This window comes from Sinocyclocheilus rhinocerous, unplaced genomic scaffold (assembly GCF_001515625.1).
Source record: "Sinocyclocheilus rhinocerous isolate Xijiao unplaced genomic scaffold, SAMN03320098_v1.1 scaffold968, whole genome shotgun sequence".
NCBI classification, from domain to species: domain Eukaryota; kingdom Metazoa; phylum Chordata; class Actinopteri; order Cypriniformes; family Cyprinidae; genus Sinocyclocheilus; species Sinocyclocheilus rhinocerous.
The window spans coordinates 41,835-56,425 of NW_015662082.1; the positions used below are offsets into that span (position 1 = coordinate 41,835).

Below are 14,591 nucleotides of genomic sequence, written 5' to 3' on the forward strand. Positions count from 1 at the left end.
TAAACCTGTTATACTGTATTATGACAGCACTTTTTTAAAACTAAATTTCAATATCGTGATAATACCGTATACCGTGATAAAAGCATAAGCAATTAATCGCAACATGAGAATTTGATACCGGCATATCCGATATTAGGTATGATATTAGGCATATCCCTAATCGTGAGCCATGTATCGTGATTTGTATCGTATCGTGAGTTACCCTGCGATTCCCACCCCTAGAACTCACCCGCTGATAATGCCATTTGGATATCCCAAGTGCTCAGCAAAAGATTCCTGAATAGACACAAAATAGACACGTTCAGTACATCTGATGCCATACAAGTAGAAATAGACCATGGTACTGTTAATTGCTTTATTTTGATTGTTGACAAATGTTTTAAGGACCAACTCCATAGCTATGGAGTAGTTTTAGGTCTTAAAGACACATACAAAAAATTATCCATACAAATAAAATCAGTGAGGTCCAATGTTTTTTGGACGCTTTAAAATATCTTCTTTTGTGTTCCGCAGAAACATACAGATGTATAATGACAGAACTTTCATTTTTGGGTGAACCTTTATGGCCACGTCCACATAAATCCAGATATATCTGACAACAGCGTTTTCATTTCGAAGGGCTCTCTGTCCACACTAGTGTTTTTGAGCATTTTCCAAAAGTTGCTCATCCTCACTGACACGTCTGAAAACGCTTAAATCGCATTGCTGCAAATTCAGAAAATGTCATAAAAGCCCACTGAGATGATACCAAGAGACCAGACATAGAAGTTCTCACACTATTCTCCTGACACAACCATTTTATTACTAAATATCCCACCACTCACTGGTGCGTCCAGGTTTTACACAAAATTGTCATTCTTGCTAGTAAATATTCTATCATCTTTGCAGGAATATGAATATTGTAGAAAGTACCATTTATCTTTAGCAACCCTATGTAAGTGGCACATCAATGCCGACACAACCTTATTATATCTGAACAAGTTTTTGCTGGACAAAACTCAGTGTGGACGATTGAGGCCAAAAAAAGATTGAGGAAAAAAACATTTGTAAATTTATCCGGATTAATGTGGACGTAGCCTTAGTGTCGTACATTTTAACTCATGTATTAGAAATGCCCTGATGTGCATTTCAGTGTACTGAGACACTGTTGCGATACCTCAATGTGCTGGAACATGTAGGGATGGTTACAGATCTTCTTCAGCTGCATTATGGTGTTCATTAAGGTCTTGGCTCCTCCTTTACCCTGTGGAAACACATCAAGGTAAAAATTACTGAAGCTCTGCTCTAATCCGCACAGCAGTGTAAAAGTGAGTTAACAGCCTCTCTTTATACCTTCTTGTCTTTCTCCGAGCCATCAGTGAGCAGGATGCCTTTGCCCTGCATGTGCCTGTACAGAACCTTCTGGATGGCTGACATGTCACATTTGATGACATACTCCACCTGTGAGAGCAGTAAAGATTATAACTACCATCAGAAAAAAATCCTTACTGTTTAGCCCTCATTATGAAATTTAAGATTAAAGTTAAAAAATCTCCCACTGACACAGTGGAATCAAATTAAAATTGCACTGAATTGCACACTGAATCTTCCTTTCATATATTAAACCATTTACAGCTGCTTTGACAAGGCATAGTGACTATATAGTATATCCTCTCTGCAATGTGTATCTAGTTTTCCCTATCATCAACAAAGGCTAATAAAAACAGTTTTAAGAAAGTGACAGAGTGGCTACTTACCTTCTCAGGTAACTGAGACTCCACCTCTTTCTTCAGTCTGCGTAAAAGGAAGGGACGTAACACCTTATGCAAACGACGAATGATAAGGATGGTCTCCTCTTCATTAAGATCCACCTAACAAACATCAATGCAATCCGTAACAGAGAGAAACCTCATTAAGCTACAGTGTAATGTGTAAAATAGCCAGGTAAATCTACAAGGGTGAAATATAATAATCTACCCTCTCTCCTGTCATTGCAAATGGAGCATTGAACCACTGCTCAAAGGTGCTGCAGCTTTTGAAGATGGTGGGCAACAGGAAGTTGAGCAGGGCCCAGAGCTCGGGCAATTTGTTCTGCAGAGGGGTTCCAGTGAGTAACAGCCTCCTAGGAGCGACGTAGTGGGTGTTCAACACCTGTGTGAGTTTGCAGTGATGGTTCTTCATGCGGTGGCCCTCATCCACAATCATATACTTCCAGCGAATCTGGGAATTACGAAGCAATCAACAATTAGAGCATAAAGGAGTTGATTTTTCTACAAATGTGCTTTGCATTGGCACAAAAAACTCCAAGGTCATGGGCTTAAGTCCCAGGGAATGAATGAATTCATAAATAAATGCTGTTCCTTTAAACTTTCTAATCATCAAAGGATCCTGAAAAAAGCATCACGGACTCCACTAAAATATTATGCAGAAAACACAACGGCTTTCAACACAAGAAATCTAGCAGCTAATCAGCATATTAGAATGTTTTCATGACACTGAAGACTGGAGTAATGGCTGCTGAAAATTCAGCTTTGCCATCACAGGAAAAAAAAAAAATATTACAATAGAAAACAGAAATAGAACATTTCACAATATTGATATTTTTACTGTGTTTCTGATCAAATAAATGCAGCCTTGGTGAGCATAAAAGACTTTTATCAACAACATTAAAATACCTTAGCAACCCCACATTTTTTAACATAAGTTTATATTTAGAATGAACTGTAAGTTACTTTAGATAAAAGCGTCTGAAAATTCATAAAAGTAAGTGTGTGTCTTTTACCTTGGCGAGAATGTGCTTGTCTTTGATGATGTACTCGTAGGTGGTTATAAGGACATTAAACTTCCCACTGCGAAGCTGCGGCACCAAAGACCTCCGCATTGATGGTGTGCCCTTAGACAAATTAAAACAAAATTGTTATTACCTCTGATTTTATTACTTTTATGCTTTATTACATCGTAAAATTATATTGTCCACATTAAAGTGACGTGACATGTGGCCAAGTATGGTGACCCATACTCGGAATTAGTTTATTTATCCCACAGCAGTGAACACACAGCAGTGAACACACACACACCGTGAACACACACCCGGAGCAGTGGGCAGCCATTTTTTGCTGCGGCGCCCGGGGAGCAGTTGGGGGGTGGGGGCCTTGCTCCAGGGCATCCAAAGTGCACACACACAGCAGTGAACACACACACACCGTGAACACACACCCGGAGCAGTGGGCAGCCATTTTTGCTGCGGCGCCCGGGGAGCAGTTGGGGGTTCGGTGCCTTGCTCAAGGGCACCTCAGTCGCGGTATTGAAGGTGGCAGAGAGCGCTGTACATTCACTCCCCCCACCTACAATCCCTGCCGGTACGAGACTCGAACCCGCAACCTTTGGGTTACGAGTCCGACTCTCTAACCATTAGCCCACGACTTCCCCACAAAACATAGTGATCATAAAAATCAATGGCTACCTTGTAGGCAATTTTCACAATACTTGGTGCCCACTTGTCCAGCTCATTAACCCAGTTGGACAAAGTCCTGTAAAAAAGAGGAACGAAAATCAATACTGTCATTTTTATACCAGAAGCCACTGATATGGAATAAACGTTTTACCACTAAAATAAGGTCATATCTCTAAATGATATGTGATGGTGTGATCGTGGAGCAGAGTTAATGATGGATGTGAGGTGAGGCGGTTTGAGGACATTTCTGGCACTTGCACAAATCAATCACAATAACTTAAGCTAAAACAGTGCTGACGGCCATTTTCACCGTGGCTTGTGACATCTCTGTCTCTGTGACATCAGTGCTAAAGCAGCCTAAATGCATGCTAGTAAGAAAATAAGATAACTCCAAATACACAAATAATGTAACAAGATGTTCTACCATCAGAGAATCCATTTAATTCAATCTCCAACCAACCAACCATGCATGATCAATATGACGACTGTTTAGTGACCTATAGTGCTGTCATATGTCCCCTCTAAAACGCAACATCACGAATCACTATCATGAATCAATATGGCATTTTCAGTCATTAGAGGTCAACTGAACTGTGTGTAACAGTGTTTAGCTACTTAATGAAGCCCTTACGTCGCAAATCCTCTTAGGCAGCTCAGCTCATTACACCTCTTATCACATTATTCACAGCTTGTTTGCTGGACTTACGAGAGCGGTACGATGATGAGGTACGGCCCGTTGAGCCTCTTGTGTTCCATCAGATAAGTGATAAGTGCAATAGTCTGAATGGTCTTCCCCAGTCCCATCTCATCGGCCAGAATACCATTCAGGTTGTTGTTGTACAAAGACACCATCCATTCCAGACCCTGGACCTGAACAAAAAGACTTGCATTATACAGTGGAAAATCATATACAATCATCAGGAACAAACAATCGAGTAGACGCATGACACACAGATTCTACAACTGTTCATTGAACAACATGGGACAAAAGACCCAATTGGTGTTTCACAGCCGCCGAGTGGAATCAAACCATGAATCCCTAGTGCTCACTTAGTTCTTTCAAAGGATAAACAGTCTCCCTGAAGTTTTCTTTAAAACACCTAAGCAATCAGGTGGGGAAGAAAAGAAAATTAGAAGATAAGAGGCCTGTTTTCTCATTTTGAAATCCATTATTGCCCAAAGGGGATAACAGATTCAATACAAACCACTCAATCTTTGATATTTCCCATCTGTGTGATTTCTTTCCAAAAGCCTCTTCCATTTCTAGAGTATAATCCCTTGAAATATAATTTAAACCTGCACAGCTCTCTTCAGAGAAGATGGATTCTGAGTATAATGTATCTTTGGATGTGTCTATTCAGAGTCTGGTTTAACATTTGCTTTACCTGGTAATGTTTGAGGGTCCCATTGATCAGTAGGGTGGACTGTTTATCCACCCTCTCTATGACCGTGTGGGCCACTCCATAGTAAGACTGGGAGCTGGTCTGTCCCGCCTGAACACTGTACTCATCATCCACATCCTGTTTAGCAGACCTGCAACACAGGGTCCAAAATTAAAAGGGACAGTTCACCCAAAAATGAAAAGTCTGTCATCATTTACTCACCCTCATGTTGTTCTAAACCCAAAAGACTTTTGTTCATCTTCAAAAAACTGAAGATATGTTTAATATTCTCTCATAATTGATGCCCATCCATTAGAAGTTCAAGCAACAAAAATATTCACGCATCAAAAAAGCAAGTACGTTTACCATATTTGATGTGCTCTATGTATGTGCATTGACCAATGATTATATATGAATAAACGCCTAAAATAAATGTTCACGTATAGCAATCATGTCTCTACACCTGGATTAAACCGCTTGATTTATATGGATTTCTTTTACATACCTATTTGAAGCATAAAAAAGTTTTGGTTGCATGGACTTTAAAGGGATCAACAAAAATGATTAAAGAATATTAAAAACATAATTTGTGTTCTGAAGATGAATGGAAATCTAATGAGTGAAAAACGACATGAGAGTGAGTAAATGATGACAGTATTAATTTGTGGGTGTACTATTGCTTTAACATACTGTATTACCACACCGGCCAATGGCAGCTGAATTGCGAAAATGTACCAGCCATAAAAAGTGTATTTCCTGTCATGTAACTCAATTTTATTCTGTTTTTATGAAAATTATTATTATTATTGTCTATTATACTTGCAACAAGTACGGTAAAACCGCACATTTCACTAAAATGTTTTGTCTGTCTAATACAGTGTTTCCCAACCGGGGTGCCGCGGCACCCCAGTCGAGAGCAGGGGTGCCGTGTAAAAAATATTTTTTTTTATATTTTTAAATTGCTAAAATGTTCAAAAAAGCATCTATTATATAATATCCATTTCTGATGTCGCCAATAATTAGAGATGCACCGAAATTCCGGCTGCCGAAAATTAGTTCACCGCTCAGGATTCACTTTCACGTGGTGTGACGCTCTGCTTATTATCCCGCTATATCTGTGTGTGTGCTCCGCTCAGTCGCTCACGGCCCATGTGAGTGCTTAAAAGGTTGGGAAACACTGGTCTAATATGTAAAATAAATACATTAAAACTGGATGCACAGCACTTTAGAAATATACAATACACATGTAAAGTCTCTGGCCACTGTAAATCCACTGGTCGGCATGGTGCTATGAATGCAAGGTCATGGGTTCAATGCTCAGGGAACAACACATACTGATAAAATGCATAGAATGCAATTTAACATTGGATTTCCAGTGTCTGCTGAATTCATTAATGTAAATGAGTAGGACGGAATTGTTTCAACAGGTTCTGGAAACAATCCATAAATATTACTGTCAGTGTTGACACGATCTACAACTCCATCAATGGGGCTCTCCTTTGTTGAAAATTGGTGGACGTGTTCATTGAGCCAGTGTGAAATGACACATGCCTTGTGGTTCTACAGAAAACACCAAAACAAAGCAGAAAATTCATGCAGACTATGAGATCAGAGGCTGTGCTAACTGGCAGCAATACGCAAGTAGGCTGTGCCATTCAAACGAAGCTGTTTGTAAGAAGACATTTCCATCAGCCTGATCCACTGACACAAGGCAGAAGGGATCTATGGATTTATGTTGTGAAACCTGATGTGCTGTTCTGTTGCTATAGCCTATTCAGTTCAAGGCTGAACGTGTTGTGCATTCAGACATTCTCTCCTGCACAGCACTGTTGTAATGTTTGGCTATTTCTGTTCCTTCATCTTCCTGACAGCTTGAACCAGTCTGCCCATTCTCCTCCGACCTCTCTCATTGACAAGGAATTTTTCACCCACAGAACTGCCCACTCACTGGGTGCTTTTTAGTTTTCACACCACTCTCTAGAAACTCTAGAGACTGTTATGTGTGAAAGTCCCAGGAGATCAGCAGCTCCCGAGACATTGTAACCCCATCTGGCCCCCACAATCACTTCACGGTCTAAGAGTGAATGTGTAGCTAATGAAGTGCCCATTGAGGGTATTTAGAAGAAAGCTTCAGCTTATTCAAATTTGAGATTAATTGTGTCAACTTAAAAATACATACATTATATGTAAGTTTTTGTTAGAATTTTGAATTAGATTTTTATTTTATTTAATGTTAATTTTAGTTAAAGTTTTAGTAATTTTGGTGTGTCATTATTCGTTTTTTTGTTTTATTAATTTATTTTATTTCAAGAAACGAAAACTGTTTTTTAATGGTTTTGGTTTTAGTTTTAGTTAACTATAATAAACCTGCTTTGAATCATCTCAAATCATGACCAGAGAAACATCAGCCTGCTGCTGTCATTAAAGTAAAAGAGGGACATAGCAAATACTTAAATATATACTGAATTTCCATGTTTCTTTCAAATTGTTCAACTGATAATAAGAATTTGCAATGAAAATAAAAATTTATAAAATTGGAAAATTGCAAAATAGAAGGATTTTCACAAGTGGTCTTTTGAACCCCACTGTACATAATATATATTGTCCAGCAAAGTGCAACCTCCAGCAGAGGCAGATGCTGACAGAAGTAAGAAAAGAAGAAGAACACAAAACAGCTATCAACACCCAAATCATGCTGTCTTACTTTTCCTGCACTCCAGCTCAACAGGGCATTTTTTGCTTTGAAGTGAGAACAGGCAACATACTCTATGATGTGCTTGGCTGCTGTTTCAGATACTTCATCACTGTTGGGATCGATGACTTTCTTTTCTTCCGATTCAGCTCTGGAGACCACCTCTTCATCATCCTAAAAGGGAGTATTAGAGAATTATGCTCATTTAATGCAGTGATTGCTCGACTTACACAATATAGGATCATACGCTAAAACAGAAAGGAGTTATTAAGGCAGATGCTGAAAGGCTTATGGGAGATGCTTTATGGATGCAGAGAAAAGGATAATAATGTGTGTGAGTTTGTGTACTTATGTATGACTCACTCCACACCAAGGAGCTGTCAATGCTTAATGAGTAGAAATAAGAGGACACTCACCTCCTCTTCAAATTCCGAGCCACTCTCTTCACTGTCTGACCGTGGAGCAACTTCATATCTGTTTTAAAGGGCATAATGCACTAGTAAACACTCGAAGCCATAGAAAGATTTATTGACAACATAAGCCTAAAAAGGTGCTTGTTATCAAAGCTTTTTCCCCTACAGTTAAATTAAAATATGCTAAAAAGGATGCTTGCACAAAGCTGTAGTCTCTGTCGAATAGGTCATTTTCATTTCAAGCAGATTTTAATATTATAAAAAAAAAAAATATTTACAGTTAATATTAATGTAGTGAATATGTTTTTGCTAAACAGTGTTTTTGTTAGGTTGACAGTTTTGTAGTATGTAATTTGATATTTCTTTTCTTAGCAGAAGCTTTATGATGATATACAGGTGCAGTAATTTCAACTCAAATTATATTTTATGTCCCTGGCCTGTATTTTTTTTATTTGGTGAGTAGTAGAATAGCACCTTTTTTCAGTGACCAAAATTTTAGTGCATCTCTTTCCTTCAGTGCATTTCAGTTCATCCATCAATTTCTTCATCACTCACTGCTGTAAACACATGGCTCACCGCAGCTTCACAGCTCACTTACGAGTGATATACAAGAAATGTTTTCAATTACCAGACACACAGAGGATGCAATGTAAGGACAGCTTACCCAGGGTTCATCTCGAGCCAGGCCTCTAACTGACTGGACTTGGGGGCATCTGTCCCCTGTAGCACTTTCCCCGTCTCTGTCTGAATGACTTTGACTGGCAGCTCACTCATCTGACTGTTCTCATCTATGAGCTGCTCGAATAAGTAAACATAAACGCAAGCTTTCTGTGACAGGCTGTGTTAGATTAGGTTTGACAGAGTGAGTTTACCAGAAGGACACACATTGGTCGGTTATTTACATTTCTGCTCTCATTTTCATAGCAATTTACTTACCTCTCCATCAGGCCCGATGGCTCCCATTCCTTCAGCATCCCCAGTTTCCTTCTAAAGGTTAAACATGAAAGAAAGAAATAAGCATTGAGTGTTCGATGATTGTAGACTTCACTGATTGAACTTGAGATTTATGCAAACCACAGTGGGATAAACTGTAAGCAACTGAACCAAATGAAGCATGTCTAAAGTAAACTTATAGTTTACTATCAAACTTGAGCATGAGTGATTTTATGGTTTCTTTTGCATAGTCATATCGCCTCACACCTTCTTCTTCTTTCTCTTCCTCTTCTTCTCCTTGGCAGCCTGAGCAGCCCTGTGCTCATAGACAAGCTCAGTCAGGTTGGCCACGTATTCATCTGTCTGTTGAAGAAGGTAGGCCAGGCGCTTGTCCTTCTTTTGATCAATTAGCTTCCTGTAACCTTCTTCATCCTCAGCCTAGGGAAAACAGATGGAGAGCCTGTGAGAATCTTTAAGGAACATCTCTTCTCTAAGAGCTTTAAAAGGATTCTGTTTTTGTCTCCTCCATATGTATAATTTTTGTCAGTAAATATATATAGATTTTTATTTTTTTAATAAAAATTTTTTTTTTTAATTAAACTTTTTTAACATTTCATTCAAAAAGTACACCATACTGGTTCACGGTTTGAGTCAGATCTGACACATGTGAGTAAGTCATGATTCAGTCTAATGACTCTGGGATTGATTCAGAATGATTCACCAATCCGTTAATTAAATCTTTAAAATAATTAATTAAAAAGAATGAATTAATGATCAAGAGAAGGAAATTGAGTGATTTGTCACCAACTGAGTGATTTGTTCAAGAACTGGACAGTACGATGTGTGCTGTATGCACATTTTTGAATGAAGTCAGTAAAGACAATAAAACAAAGTTTTATATATGATGCTGGAAACAGTGCATCTTACCATCAGTCTCCTCATCCTCTCTTTCTCGATTCTTTCCGTCTCCTTCTTCTGCTCTCTCTCTGTGTTGGTGTGCCATGTGGCGATGGCTTTAGACAGCTTTTGGATTTTTCCAGAGATGGACCTGTGATATTCCTTGAAATCTTTAGCATGCTGCAGAATGCTGTTGAGATACTCCTACAACAAGAAACAGAAAACACAGAATGAATCAAAGAGCATAGTCCAGAGTTTGGGGTCAGCAAGAAGATTAAATTTTTTTAAACAAAGTCTCTTATGCTAACCAAGGCTGTATTTACAGTATTTAATAAAAAAAATAGATAATATTGTGAAAAAATATTACAATTTAAAAGAACTGTGGTGGCAAAGCTGTATGTTCAGCAGCCATAACTCCAGTCTTCAGTGTAACATGATCCTTCAGAAATTATACTAAAATGCTGATTTGTTTCTCTAGAAACATTTCTTATTATCAGCGCTTCAGCAGTTGATACATTTGTTTTTCAGAATCCTTTGATGGATGAAAAGTAAAAAAAAAACAGCATTTATTAATATTACAAAAGTATTCTTTTGTAGAGCACCAGTGTACATGCTAGTCAAGGTTTCTAATCATAATTTAGTTGTTCATTTCCAAACTCTCTCTGACGCTAAGAATAAAACTGCTTGCTGCTTTTAGACTTTATGCAAATGCCCCCTTCGCATATTAAATGAAAAACATTCTGTGCTCAGACCTGCGCCATATTAGAAAAACATCCTCTTAGCAAACACTGCCTTTACATGCGATAGGTTCATAAAACAATCAAATGTGCTGCACAAACTGTCAGACTGAAATACATAGACATCTTAAAGAAACTTCAGCCACTGGTTTCTAATGCCAGGAACTCTCAGAAGGTCAGGCAGAGCATTAGGTATTACACAGTCAGGAAGAGCACTTTTCTATGCTTTTAGTCTCCATACTTGTTCTGATGTTTAAATCACTGTGACTGTGCAGGCCAGGGACATTTGATTCCTTATAATATGACCCCTCTAAAAAGCATCTTCATCAGTTAGTCAATATAACAGCACATGAATTGTGTATATGAGCATTTTTGCTGTGGGAGCTTGTCTAGTATTTTTGTCAGTATAGTGAGTTTGTTCAGTCCATTGAGTTATATAAAATAAAAATAGATACAAATTAAATTAAATTAAACTGATACATTCATTGATCACCTGGTGTTTCTGTCTGCGCTTCCTTTCCTGCTCGATCTTCTGCTGCTTCTCTAGTTTCTCTGTCATGCGTGCCTCTCGCAGCGTCTGTCTCTTGCTGCGCTTGTAGGCTTTGGAGTTCAGGGCCGTCTCTAGAGTTGTGTCTCGGCGCATGCAGGCTACAACATCTAGCCTCAGCTGAATGAGAAAAAAAATCAATCATAGTCATCTGTAGCAAATTACTATGTTCCATTAAGCTAATGAGCTTCATCAAATGATAATCATATTCTGATGCATTTCACATATATTTTGTTCATAACTGTTGCTAAATACAGCAGAACAAGGCTGTGAATTGTGAGGAGACCGTATGCTATGAATACAACAAGGGCTCCCTCTAATGGTGCGTTCCACAGTACAGTGTACTGTGTATCACAGTCAACACATATGTGACCCTGGACCACAAAACCAGTCTTAAGTGGCTTGAGTATATTTTTAGCAATAGCCAAAAAAACATTGTATGGGTCAAAATTATAGATTTTCCTTTTATGCCAAAAATCATTAGGATATTAAGTAAAGATCATGTTCCATGAAGATATTTTGTAAATGTCCTACCGTAAATATATCAAAATTTTATTTTTGATTAGTAATATGCATTGCTAAGAACTTCATTTGGACAACTTTAAAGGCGATTTTCTCAGTATATTGATTTTTTTTTGCACCCTCAGATTACAGATATTCAAATAGTTGTATCTCGGCCAAATATTGTCCTATTCTAACAAACCATACATCAATATAAAGCTTATTTATTCAGCTTTCAGGTGATGTATAAATCACAATTTCAAAAAATTGACCCTTATGACTGGTTTTGTGGTCCAGGGTCACATATGGCTTTTTGGCTAGATTTAAAGCAAAGAAAAGAGCACTTTTAGATAGAACCAAGGTAATAATAGATGGCACTCCTGGAGGTAGGAAAACAAAGTTCTTTATGAATCGCAGATTGCTTGTAATAAAGACTTAAATACAAAAGAAAAGGCAAGAGAGCTGACTGTTTCTATCAGTGGTACGTTTTAATTTAGAATGTTTGTGATAATGTAAGAAAAGTAGTTTAAATGTTTTGTCATTTGCTTGAGTAACTTAATATATAAATCTAGAAGTAAAACGCATTGAATAATGCGTCGCTTATAAATATTGCGTAAATGTGAATACGTTCAAAGATCGTATAACTGCACTGTGTAAAAAGACAATCACAAAGCTGATAAAGCATTTTCAGCAACAACGTTTGGATTTGGATAAACGTTGGATTTCAAAATAATGGATAAATGCTGTGTTTGTGGTAAACAGCCGTGGATCAGTAGCGGACTGCAAACGCCTGTGTGAAAGCACAATGTGCTGCTTCTGCACCGCATACGAACCGCACATGGGTTCCATACGCACTGCAAACGGAGTATGTGTGAACCTGGCGTGAATTAAACATTCATAGCAACTTTGGACACCATCACAATCCACATTATGTTAATAGGACAAAGCTTAATTGAACCCTCAAATCAAAAATATGCATGTGCAATTTTTACTTGGCTCATTGAAAATGATTTAAATTATTGTAAAGCAATGGCAATGAGTGATTTTCATTAGAAGTGTCTCTCAATTTATGACTGGAATAAATGACTGGAAATATGCTTTTATAAAAATTGTATAAATTATGTGCACCAGTAAAAGTGAAAATGATTTGAGCACTTAACATTATCATTATTATTATAATTGACATTTATTAGTAATTTATTTTTTGTTTTAATGATGCATAAAAGTGTCAATAGTTTTAAACACTTTTATAGCATTTTCAAGGAAAGTTCTAATTCAGTTAATCTAAAAATGTCATGTGGTGTAATCATCAGTAAAAATTAATAACATATTTTCTTGAAAACAAAATTGTTTAAACAATTCAAATAAGTTTTAAAATATATTTTTTAAAGGTAAAACATTTTTTAACAAATTACATGAAATATTATTTCATAAATATCATTAAGAGTTGCAACACATGACATTAATAAGCAGTGGAGAAGATTAAAGTTCAATCTAAATAAATATTACTTAATAAAGATTTATTTTCAACAATTATTTTTAATTAAAATTTTAATACAGAAATTATAAAACATCATCATCACTAAAGAGGTGTACTCACTTTTTTCATAAATAGAAAATACAAAAATGTCATAATCCCACCTGCCGCTGGAAGTTAAGCAGTCTTAAGGCCTTCAGCTCCACAGTAGCTTTAGTCCGCAGATCAGGTGGCAGTGACCCTGGCAGATTCTCCAGCTCCTGAATTCTGTGAGCAATCCTGGCCTGAAGACTTTGAACACAAATGAGAAAGACAGGTGTACTGAATCCTATCACAATCTGTTTGTTTTCTTATGTTTGTTTTTAAGAAGAAAGAAAGTTTTAAAAAGTTAAAGCAAAAACTGTCAATCAAGCACAGATCACCAGATTATTGTTGAATAGAGATGTCTCGCAATGTAAACTTTTTAGGCAATAACAATTTCTAGTAACTTTAGAGTTCTCTATAAATCACCTGCAAGATCTGAACCTTTCACTTGGTAAAAAGTAGATAGTACAGACTGTAAAAATGTATGTCTTGGTGACTTCAGGGTACATCAAACAATCAACACATTTCTGTTGTTTCAGACAGTGCAAGCCAGTGCAATCAACCAAGTTCTGAGGAACTTTCAGAAACCTCAGAGGGTTCCTCACCCTCCTCTAACATTCATTACAGCTCACAATCCCCCCCACCCCCACCCCCCAAACAACAACAATAGTTCTGCTGATATTTTACAGACAGAAGAGCAATGGAAGGTAGGTTGTTTTGTTTGAATACATACCCAAATTTTAATGTCTCACCTCCCCTAAGATGGTCTGATCTCACACAATTTAATGTTGTTCTGAACCACAGTTTGCAATATACTGTACATCTTGAGTATCACAATAAGTTTTTTTTTTCCATCACCTCTGCCAAGAAACAGTGCTTGAATAGTAAAGTTAATAACTGAGAATGTATTACATTTGCATTTCAGCTACAAAGCTAAAGGCAAAATATTCCAACAAAGTAAATATAAGCAGTTCATTTTCGGGTTAGATTCCCTTGGTATGCATCCACATTTGGAAGACATCTTGTATAATGTATAAACACACTGTCTTTTAATTGGAGTGTTAAAGGGGTCATATGATGCAATTTCAAGTTTTCCTTTCTCTTTGGAGTGTTACAAGCTTTTGGTGCATAAAGAAGATCTGTAAAGTTGCAAAGACTAAAGTCTCAAATCCAAAGAGATATTCTTTATAAAAGTTAAGAGTCAACCACGCCTACCTAAAACGGCTCGTTCTAACAGGCCCCCACATATCTACGTCATTTTATGGACGACAGTTTTTTGAACCTAGAAGAGTACACGGCTGGCTGTGCACAAGGCTATTTCTAAAAAAAAAATAAAAAAAAAAGGGTCAATTCCGACTTTGCTATGACAATCTGGCTCTTCTGAATCATCGACTGTAAGTATGTTTTGTTATTAGTTTAAGCAGTGGTCGCCAACCCGTCGATCGCGATCGACTTGTAGATCTTTATCACTGTCCCAGTAGATCCCGAAAAAAAA

General features: G+C 37.4%; 1 protein-coding gene across 4 annotated transcripts in view; it reads right to left on the reverse strand.

Moving 5' to 3' along the window:
• LOC107727446 (probable global transcription activator SNF2L2) overlaps nt 1-14,591 on the reverse strand; it is a 50,260-nt gene that overhangs the window by 28,083 nt on the left and 7,586 nt on the right. For all 4 annotated transcript variants that reach the window (XM_016537318.1, XM_016537321.1, XM_016537322.1 and 1 more), the window contains 17 exons: nt 13,177-13,303; nt 10,981-11,154; nt 9,781-9,954; nt 9,121-9,291; nt 8,857-8,907; nt 8,585-8,715; nt 7,924-7,981; nt 7,581-7,681; nt 4,819-4,966; nt 4,140-4,303; nt 3,443-3,509; nt 2,762-2,872; nt 1,957-2,199; nt 1,737-1,850; nt 1,333-1,440; nt 1,157-1,243; nt 230-276 (listed from right to left, as the gene is read on the reverse strand). In XM_016537318.1, coding sequence (XP_016392804.1) covers nt 230-276; nt 1,157-1,243; nt 1,333-1,440; nt 1,737-1,850; nt 1,957-2,199; nt 2,762-2,872; nt 3,443-3,509; nt 4,140-4,303; nt 4,819-4,966; nt 7,581-7,681; nt 7,924-7,981; nt 8,585-8,715; nt 8,857-8,907; nt 9,121-9,291; nt 9,781-9,954; nt 10,981-11,154; nt 13,177-13,303 — 2,076 coding nt within the window. The remainder of the gene's footprint in view (nt 1-229; nt 277-1,156; nt 1,244-1,332; nt 1,441-1,736; nt 1,851-1,956; nt 2,200-2,761; nt 2,873-3,442; nt 3,510-4,139; nt 4,304-4,818; nt 4,967-7,580; nt 7,682-7,923; nt 7,982-8,584; nt 8,716-8,856; nt 8,908-9,120; nt 9,292-9,780; nt 9,955-10,980; nt 11,155-13,176; nt 13,304-14,591) is intronic.